The sequence below is a fragment of the Acomys minous genome, assembly GCF_964271855.1.
Source record: "Acomys minous genome assembly, chromosome: 10".
NCBI lineage: Eukaryota > Metazoa > Chordata > Mammalia > Rodentia > Muridae > Acomys > Acomys minous.
Window position 1 is genome coordinate 64,348,909 of NC_140491.1, and position 10,451 is coordinate 64,359,359.

Sequence of the window (10,451 nt, forward strand, 5' to 3'; positions counted from 1 at the left end):
ACACTCAGGTAGCTGTGCCTAAGCTCCATAGCACTTTCTTTCCGTAGGTCCTGATTTCGTATGTCATGGTTGGGGTGGGAATGGGACAACATAGGAGTCAGTCTTCCGGACGGACCAAAAGATGTGAATCACACTAGGATTCCTTCATCAAACAAGCAACCCATGTCCTGGCAGGACCCACGCTAACAGCCCAGCTTCCAGCCAGCCTGTCTGGAGGGATGCCTCACCCACAGACCTGCTCCTTCTCGCTGGACTGTGTCTTCTTCAGGTTCATTTTCTCTGCCAATTAAAGAATTAGAAGGGGCCGGGAAAGGTGGCTCAGGTGTTAAGAGCACTGCCTGCTCTTCCAAAGGTCCTGAGTTCAATTCCTAGCAACCACGTGGTAGCTCACAACCATCCATACTGAGATCTGGTGCCCTCTTCTGGAGTGCAGGGGTCAATGCAGGTGGAACACTCTACACATAATAAATAAATCTTAAAAAGGAAAAAAAGAACTAGAAGATAGGGGAAAAACCTCACAGACACTATTAGGATGTACGCAGCAAAAATAGAAGTCACGCCATGTGGCAGATCCACAGGAGAGGTTTTAATAGGGAAAGGAATACAGAGGTGTACAGAGGCCGACTCTGGAGACACATGAGGGAGAAGGGCAGGGGGATGGGAGGGATTCCCTTTATAAGTCGGCCTAGCTCGAGTGTGGGAGGTGCACATGAACACGCAGAAGGTGCACACGTGGCTTAGACGACCTGAATTCTTGTGGCTAGCAGTGACATGTTTTGGGGGGTGCCTTTTGGTGTGGCTGTATCACTTCCTGTTTACTAATACACACACACAGGCAGTAGTGGAGAAATCTCCAAACACCACAGACAGCAGCAGACAGAATCTGTAGCTGATGAGAAGTGTATGGGGCGAGGAGACATTCACAGGTCTCAGACACGGAGAGAAAGACGGTCTGGAAAGCAGAGTGGGGCTCGGGAGACTGAGAAGCCCAGTCTCTTTGATGGCTGAAGATTTTGTTTGTTTGTTGTTGTTTTTAATCTCTGAAGAGTTTTCCTTCTCTAATTTACGGTTAATCTGTTTGAAGCTGGTTGATCAGCCTACAACTGTTGTGTAATTAGATCCTGATCTGGCCTGTTGAGCTAGTCTATCAGCCAGGAGGCCGGCTGGTGGGAGAGGGGGGAAAAAAGCTCATAAGGTCTTTGTTTTAAGCTGCCAGGCTTTTGTCTCTCAGGTCAGGAGGATGAGGAAGAAGCCGCCTTGGAAGTCCACTACCATTATTTTCACTGAGCCCCTCTCCCTAGCCGTGTACCCCCTGCTCTCTCATCCTCTGCCAGCTCAGGCCAAGCGCCTCCTCATCCCTTGTCCTTTGCCTGCAGCCTGCCCCTGAGGCCAGCCCCATGAAGCGCTCTATCTCCACACTGGCTCCACGCCCCCATGGCACTCAGCTTTGCAACACCGTCCTGGACCGGCCTCCTCCTAGCCAGACGTCACATCACCACCATCACCGCTGCCACCGGCGCAGAGAGAAAAAGCAGAGGTCCCTGGAAAAGGGGCCCAGCCTGTCTGTTGACACAGAAGGTGGTGAGTGTTACAGCATCCCGGGAGCCTTATGAATCGATATGGCCTGATTTGGGATAGGGTCCAGCAGTCCTTGGTATCCATATGGTCCCAGAAGGTTCCCACAGCAGAAAGGGGTGTGAGTCCCAGTTCTGGGGACTAGGCAGGGCCATGGGCTACCTCAGGTGTTGAGTCTGTAGGTCGGGAGCCAGAGGTTTCTGCCCTGCCCTGGTCAGCTGAGCCAACCTCTCTCCTTCTTTGCCAGCGCCGCCGAGCACTGCTGCAGGATCTGGCATGCCTCAAGGAGAAGCGCCCACCGGCTGCCGCCGGGAGCGTAGGCAGGAGCGAGGCCGGTCCCAGGAGCGGAGGCAGCCCTCGTCCTCCTCTTCGGAGAAGCAGCGCTTCTATTCCTGTGACCGCTTTGGAAGCCGGGAGCCCCCGCAACCCAAGCCCTCCCTCAGTAGTCACCCCACATCTCCAACTGCGGCACTAGAGCCAGGACCCCACCCACAGGTACCCAAACAGGGCAGTATGGTTCAGCATTCCAACTTTGCTTTTCCGCAGATCTTTGAGTGCCCTCTGTCCCCTGCCACCCCATACCTGCCTTTCTAGCCACTGTGTCACCTGATCATTTAGGTCGGTACTCCCGAAACCAGCGGCACTTTCTTCTAATCGCTCTTCTTATTTTCCTCTCTGACTGCGGACTTGTAGTTAGTGTGTCCCTCGCTCCTGCTTCCCCTTCGTTTCCATAGCATCCTCCCTGCATCCCTTCCCTACGATGCCTATACTGTCTGCGTGCTGTGTTGTCTAATGTGACTTTTGTTTTTACTTGCTGTTTCCTTTTTCATGTAGGGCAGTGGTTCCGTTAATGGGAGCCCCTTGATGTCAACATCTGGTGCTAGCACCCCGGGCCGAGGTGGGCGGAGGCAGCTCCCCCAGACTCCCCTGACTCCACGTCCCAGCGTCACCTACAAGACCGCCAATTCCTCACCTGTCCACTTTGCTGGGGGTCAGAGTGGCGTCCCAGCCTTCTCCCCCGGCCGACTCAGCCGCGGCCTTTCTGAACACAACGCCCTGCTGCAGAAAGAGCCCCTGAGCCAGCCTCTAGCTGCTGGCTCTCGCATTGGCTCTGACCCTTACCTGGGGCAGCGTCTGGACAGTGAGGCCTCTGCCCACACCCTGCCTGAGGATACACTTACTTTTGAAGAGGCAGTGGCCACCAACTCTGGCCGATCCTCAAGGACTTCCTACGTGTCCTCCCTCACCTCCCAATCTCACCCTCTCCGCCGCGTGCCCAATGGCTACCACTGCACTTTGGGACTCAGCACCGGCGTCCGGGCGCGGCACAGCTACCACCACCCAGACCAGGACCACTGGTGTTAGCTGCGCCACGACCACCCCGTGCACCAGCTCCGTGGGTGCGGGTTCCAGTTGATGAGTTTTATCATCCGCTCTGGGCTGTGGGGTCACAGCCCCGGGAGGAGGGTCCTCACATCGTGGCCTCTGTGGTGGAGGCTCCTGCTTTTCTCCCTCTCTCCCTTTTACACTGGATAGACTAATAAAGCCCTTTCTTAGAGGGATCTGGTTCTCTCTAGCCTCCTGTGTACTGCCTTCCTGGGTTCCATTCCAGATGTTGGATCCTAAGCAGGAGGTAGCTGAGTTGAGATGGACCCAGCAAATCCAAATCCTAGGTCAAGGCCTCCAGCATCCAGGGTGGGTCCCTTGGGCTTTCTGAGGAGGTCTGAGTCTCATGGAGAGTATTGTTTGTCCGAATGTGTGGCCTGGGGGATAGGGTGCAGCTGAAAGCAAGGAAAGGCGCCAGCCTAGCTGCGGCCTGGCAGCACCTGCCCGCATCACTAATCTCCTGTCTATTAATGGTCTTGGAGTCAAACAGCACATGTGTGTAGAAATGCACTCAAGGCCCCGCCTTTCACCTGTGCTGTCACCATGATAGGGACCAACTCTGGAGGGCGTCTATGCTATTGATTCTGGTTTTCAGTCACAACACTTTCACTGTTTGTCATTTCTATATAGTTGATTTAGAAAAAAAATAAAACAGAACAAAACAGGGAAGGAAATGTTCAAGGAACTTTAAGAAAAAATCAACATGTAGGAAGGTCTGCATTTTGCATAGTTTCTGTGACTTGTATGCGATGTTCCTGTGTGGCTTCTGCCCTGCCCGGGACATCCCCGATGACCCTGGCTCCTCTGCTCAACCAAGTGCCTGATCTCTGGCTCTGAGCGTCATGTATGAGGCGAGGCCTCAGGGACTGTCGAGTGGATTGGAAGAGAACTGCTCAGAGCAGCACTGCAGCTGCTGTCCTGGGGAACGCTGCTACTGCTGTCTGTCCAGCAGCATGTCAGAGAGGCAGCTGCTGTGCCCGCACTCCCCTCACTGAGGGATGGCTTCTAAAGAAGCCAGAGGAGCAGAGTGTGTGCTTGCATGAGGCATTTTCAGTCTTTTTAAATCTGATTCTCAGGGACGGGATGCCTGCCAAGTAGGATATGATCTCTGTTGTGTTAAAAAAAAATTAGTTTTCACCAAATGCTGAAGAGGGCAAAAGTGCTGGTAAAGGAGACAGGACTAGGGGAAGGGGAAGGCGCCCCCACTGGCAGGGAGGGCGTGGCTCTTGGAATGAGGCTGATGCCTAAAGCCTAGTTAGGTCCCTGGCCCAGGTCTGAAGATGGGGCAGGCACACAGACCTCACGGCTTCTTTGCAAAGGGAAAACCCATACTCAGGAAGGCGTTCAGTGTGCACAGGTGGCTGGGGGCCTCTAAAGAAGGGCTGCGCATAAACAGCCAGGCGCGCCGCCTCGGTGTGTTCTCCGTGTTTTGAAACTTGTGATGACTTCTGGGTGGTTGTTGGTTTCTACTCCATGTTTCTCACAGAAGCCGTGTGTGTGTGTGTGTGTGTGTGTGTGTGTGTGTGTGTGTGTGTGTGTGCACGTGTGTGAGTGCATGCATAGCTGTGCATCAAAGGAGATGTGGGTGTGTGTGTCTGTGCATGTGCACACGCGTGGGTGCGTGCACAGGTGTGCATCAAAGGAGATACAGGTGTGTGTGTGTGTGTGTGTAGGTGTGTTTAGCGAGTGGCTATTGTCAACCATAGGGCTATGCAACAAAAGACACATTACTAGAAACAAAACACAAGACTACCACTTGGTCTAGGGTTTCAGCATGATTGTGACCAAACCTTTTGTAGAATCTCCTTATATGAAGGCACAATACCCCAACACTTTAAAGATAACAGAGTATTTTATTCCAGTAGGGTAAAGTTAAACAGGGCCCCTGGACCGCGCATGTGACTGCACCTATGTTGCGACATTGAAGGATGTGCATTTCCATACCGTTGTGCTCTCTGTCCCAGCCCCAGCCCTTGTTCCCTTGAGTGTCCAATGTGTACATCCTGTGTGGAACTACACCTGCTCCTGAAAGTCCTGGGTTGGGAATCCTATTTCTCCCACATTAGTGTAGCTGGCTGTTCTTCCAAGCACTGGTGTACATGAAAATCACCGGCAGGGCAAGGAGATGTGAAGTCTTGTTTCCTGACTTTGGGTGCGTTTCTGTACTGTCTCTTCTCAAGCCGTTGTCTGTTCCCCCTTGAAATTTCATAGTGAGTTGCCAAATTTGAAATGCAACAACCAGCTGTCTGCATCCGGAATCTGTCAAGCAGTGGCTGTAGTTTGAACAAGTTATGTGTGCATGTAAAATATATACATATATACATTATACAAGTATGTGCATGAAATGTATATCTTCGTACTTTTTGATACAATGTATTCATTTGTTAATTTTTAATTATATTTGATATAAATTGAAGGTTTGTTGCAAAACTTTATATTTAACAGTGTTGAGAGAGAGAGAGAGAGAGAGAGAGAGAGAGAGAGAGAGAGAGAGATCCAATCACGCAACACAAATGGGATCTACTTCAAAAAACAAGTCCTTTGACTAGTTTGCTGCCTGAATAATATTTACAAACCAAACTTTGGATTCTGCTCTTGTTTCTACAATGACTTTTTGTATAAAGCAAAGTCCTTGGATTAAATAAAAACAACCAAAAAAAACAAAATCATAATCATAACCCAGGGTTCTGCTGGGTGATACCTGAGAACAGTGTCTCGGTGCGTCGCTGGAGAGGGTACCCTGCCAGGAAGGCTCAAAAAGAGTTGAGAACTTCAGCAGTGTGCTTGTGAGCACTGGGTTAAATGCAGGAGTGAGGTGTGGTTTGGCAATTGGGGTGGGCATTCCTTGGGGCCCTGCAGATGCCAAGGTGAGAGTTGTTCAGGTCATGCAGAGCAATATTGCCTAGAATCCTTTGCAGGAGGGTGTTGGTGCCCCATAGTTCCTAGAAGACACTACAGTGAGAGCTGGGTAGGCAGGAAAGATTGCACTTACCCAGAATCTTACACCAGTGCCCAGTGTGAATGGGTAAATCAAGGCTCTGCAGCTCCTGAGCCTGCGGAGGAGATTCACTTCTGAGCTGCAGGTCCTGACAGGGGCTGCTGTGATGCTGTCATTTACTTTGTTAAAAGTCAAGAGCCTAAAAAGGCACCAGTCCCAGGCCAAGTCCTTCCAGCTCAAAGACTACACTTATTAGAGTGTCCGCAATGCTGTTTCTGGTCTGTCTGTGACCAGCCCTTGGGTGCCATGTGTTCATTGGTGTATGGACCTTACACCCCTCCCTATTCTCCCAGTGGTCAGAGTGGTCAAATGCAGAAACTGGAGTTGATTCCTTGGCTCTTTTCTCTTCTGACTTTCCACTAATGTTAGTGTTAAGAGACAAATACAGTGGGGATGTTGTTTGATACCTTGGAGCAGATTTTACCAAAAGAGAAAGGGGCACAATACCACTGCTGTGTGTGCCATGGTGATCTGACTTTTAAATCTAGAACAAGAGAATGTGGAGTGGGAGCTGTGGGCATCATTGCTAAGTGAGAAAGGACAAAGAGTGGGCCAGTCACGTGATGCGGCCAGCAGTGTCTGTAGCCGTTGTCTAAGGGTAACAGTAGTTTTAAGGCTGCTGCCATCTAAAAACAATGAAAAAAATTATATATGGAATGGTAAGAAGCAAAGGAGATTTAATCAATGTACAAGAACACCTAACAGGGTCCAAGTTCCTCCTGGCACTGACACAATATTAGCCTTAATTAGCGAAAGAATTGGGAGGGCGGGAAGAACAGACTTAATTTATAGTTAAGTCCTCATCAAGGGGTGTGGTCTAGTTGGCTATTGTGTTCTCTATCTGCATAGTGGTCCAAAGTTTGTCCTTTGAGGCTACAAACTGGGTCTCAGTAGATGACTGTTTTTCTGGGAGCCAGTTCCATCATGGTGGACAATTGCTTTCATCCAGGGAGAGTGTTTTACAAGCCTCTACTGTACTTGAGATCCAAGGTAACTATAGGTTTAGGATGATTGGGTACTTTGACATGCCCTTTGTGGGCATGTCTGGAGCAACAGATTCTAAAGATTTGAAGATGCCTTTGGGTTAAGCTTCTCCTTGTTTTCTGTCTTGACTGAATGAGATAGGCTAGGTACCGTCAATTCTAGGTAGGCCAGATGACCCAAAGTAAATGATAGCAGTATAAGATGAAAGCAGAAGTGCTAGCCTTTTCTGGCTTTTAGTTACATTGTGGTCTCTGTGCAAAAGTGCTCGGTTTACTTGACTCTAACTTCCTGCAGAGTCTTGGAACCTGGCCTCTCCCTGCTTAATGCTGGCTTATACTTGATTATATTTCAGTGGAATTGCTGTCTGGGTCTGGGGCCCTTCAGAATTGTAAGAGAGACATAAGCCTTTTAAATAAACCGTTTCCTCAGCTACATTAGGTCGATGGTAATAGTAATAGGGCTTTGAAATTTTCCTTTTGGATATAAGGAGGAGGTTGAAGGTAGACCCCACCCAAGATTCCATTTACTACCTCCACCCGTCCAAATGGTGCTAAGTTGCATAAGAGGTAGAAAGTTGACTCGGGTAGATCGCCTCAGTCACCCATGCTCCTGTGAGTAACCCTAATAAACTCATTTATTTCCAAGTGGGACTTGATGGAATCTCTCTTTGTCCAGTTATCTGATCCCCAATTTGTTGTGGAAAGATGTTTGTTTAGTGTCTCCCCAGGAAACTCCTTAAATAACTTCAAGAGAGTGAGGTTTTGGCCTGTTAGGTGTCGGCTAAAGCATAACTTTATTTTCCTGACAACACTGAGCTTTCCTCAGGCAGACATTGTAGTAGAGGTCACAGAGAGGGGCGTTGCTGTGACCATGACACAGTCTTTATCCTCTCAGAAAGCAAAGCTGGATTAGTTTTGCCCAATCTCTTGATGCAGCATTTGGAATGAGTTGCTATGTACTGACAGTTCTTTAATCCTTACTGGTTCCACTTAAGTAGTCCCTTGAAAGTTTCTGTCAGGGAAACGCAGGTACTAGTACAGTCTTGACTGAAGGCAGGTCCTCCTCTAGTTGGGGGAAGGCTGTTCTCTTTGACCGGGCATGCAGCCTCAGGAGGGATGCACAGGTTATGGTGAGGGAGGAAGGAGAAACCAGCTAGGTCAGCTGACTCCACTCTGATGGTTCACGAGGTGACAGATGTCAGCCAGAGGACCTTCATAACCTATTGTTTACACTATTTTGGTTTCTTATTCCTCTACCTCCCTTCCACCAACCCTCCCCCCGCAACACTAGGTAGGAGAGAAAGAAAGTTAGTGGGGAGAAGGGACATAGACATCTTCTTTCAGCTGGTAGGGTCACCTGGTTCTTTGGGGCAACACTAATCTCCAGCAATCCAGCAAACATCACACTAACCAGCAGCCTTCTTCCTCCAGCTATCTCCTGGATGCCTCCTTTCTCTCTCCCTGGGCTCTGGTATTTATATCCTCTCAGAGGCCTCAGAATTAAGCTATCTGCCACTGGCAAAGACATGTCCCCTCTTTAAATCTCAAGAAGCAATTATCAGCTGTGGATAAACTAAGGCAGCCCCATATCCCACACTTGGGATTAAAACAAAAACATGCTTACATAACTGAGTTTTTAAAGAAGCCAAAACTGCCACTACATCCTACATGTTCCCTAATAGTTTTGCGTGGAGATACTTGGTTGCATATTTGCTTCATGTATGTTATCTGTAGTCTTATGCATTGCTTCATATATTTCAGGAAGCTCTGGCCAGGCTGAACTAACCTCAGCACTTTTTTTTCCTTTTTTCTTTTCATTTGAGACAAGGTTTCCCTGAGTAGTCCTGGCTGTCCTGGACTTTCTTTGTAGCCCAGGCTGGCCTCAAACTTACAGAGATCTGCCTGCCTCTGCCTCCTGAGTGCTGGGATTAAAGGCATGTGCCACGACGCCCAGTTTTTTGTTTTGTTTTTTCTTCTAATAAGAAAAGTAAGAACATTTTTGAAAGGCTTTTGTGGCGAAATAGTGAAGGGAAAAGTATTGGCTCAGGACCCCCAAAACCAAGTTCTCAGGACAACGGAGATGTATTTGCCCCAGTGGGACAGAGGGCAGAGATAAGAGAGACAGGAGATAGAGGAAGAGGGAGAAGGGGGCAAAGGAGAGGGAAGAAAAGGGGCAAGTGATGGGGGAGGGGCACCTGTCCCAGAGAAACAAAGGCCTGCCTCTGCAGAGAGAGGAGACAGCTGTGGGTCTTAGGAAAATGGTGTTTACAAAGGCATGAGGGGAAATCCTGTGTTGAGATCCGAAGTGTTTAGTTGAGCAGGTTAATTAGGTGAGCCAAAGGGGGCTTCTGATTGCTAGCCTTCAATTCTTTCATAGTTGGACCTTGGTAGTCAGCCTCAGGAGAAAGTGGCCAAATACAGGAATAGACTGTGGGGACTAGCTTCAGGAATGTAACCTAATGATTTTCAGCAAGGCAGGAGGAATTGGAGAGATGGGCAGGAGCACAGGCTAGCACAGTAGGGGAGGAGCACAGGCTAGCATAGTAGGGCAGGAGCACAGGCTAGCACAGTAGGGGAGGAGCACAGGCTAGCACAGTAGGGGAGGAGCACAGGCTAGCACAGTAGGGGAGGAGCACAGGCTCGCACAGTAGGGGAGGAGCACAGGTTAGCACAGTAGGGGAGGAGCACAGGTTAGCACAGTAGGGGAGGAACACAGGTTAGCACAGTAGGGGAGGAGCACAGGTTAGCACAGTAGGGGAGGAGCACAGGTTAGCACAGTAGGGGAGGAGCACAGGTTAGAATAGTAGGGCAGGAGCACAGGCTAGCACAGTAGGGCAGGAGCACAGGCTAGCATAGTAGGGCAGGAGCACAGGCTAGCACAGTAGGGGAGGAGCACAGGCTAGCACAGTAGGGGAGGAGCACAGACTCGCACAGTAGAGGAGGAGCACAGGCTAGCACAGTAGGGCAGGAGCACAGGCTAGCATAGTAGGGCAGGAGCACAGGCTAGCACAGTAGGGGAGGAGCACAGGCTAGCATAGTAGGGCAGGAGCACAGGCTAGCACAGTAGGGGAGGAGCACAGGCTAGCACAGTAGGGGAGGAGCACAGGCTCGCACAATATGCATTACAGAAGGAAGCACCAGCTAGCATGGGTGCCCTGTTTGCCTGAGGCAGGGGAGTGGGCTCCACTCCTGAGGTTTCTGACGAATGCTGCCTGTGAACCCTGAGCTGAGCGCTGACCGCCATTTGAGGACCTCACTGCCCTTTTTGGGGGAGGCGGGTTGGGGATTTGGGACCAAACAGTTCCTATAAGAACATTAAACTTGTATGTACAACAAGAACACCACAGTCTGTTACTTGCGTTAGTCTTGGGCCTGAGCTGAGGGGTTCCCGACGGCTCATTTGTATTGCCTGACTTGATGGCATGTGCCATGCATGAGTGTTCAGAACCAAGGCGTTAGTAGAAGCTAAGTTATTAGATTCCAAAAGGCTCTCATCTATTAGTCACAGG

General features: G+C 49.9%; 1 protein-coding gene across 8 annotated transcripts in view; it reads left to right on the forward strand.

Moving 5' to 3' along the window:
- CACNA1B (calcium voltage-gated channel subunit alpha1 B) overlaps nucleotides 1–5,391 on the forward strand; it is a 181,045-nt gene extending 175,654 nt beyond the window's left edge. For 6 of the 8 annotated variants that reach the window (XM_084798800.1, XM_084798804.1, XM_084798801.1 and 3 more), the window contains 3 exons: nucleotides 1,377–1,581; nucleotides 1,823–2,070; nucleotides 2,410–5,391. In XM_084798800.1, coding sequence (XP_084654926.1) covers nucleotides 1,377–1,581; nucleotides 1,823–2,070; nucleotides 2,410–2,940 — 984 coding nt within the window. In that variant the 3' untranslated portion in view covers nucleotides 2,941–5,391. The remainder of the gene's footprint in view (nucleotides 1–1,376; nucleotides 1,582–1,822; nucleotides 2,071–2,409) is intronic. The other 2 variants (XR_014782550.1, XR_014782551.1) reach the window with 2 other exon arrangements.
- The last annotated feature ends 5,060 nt before the right edge of the window (nucleotides 5,392–10,451 follow it).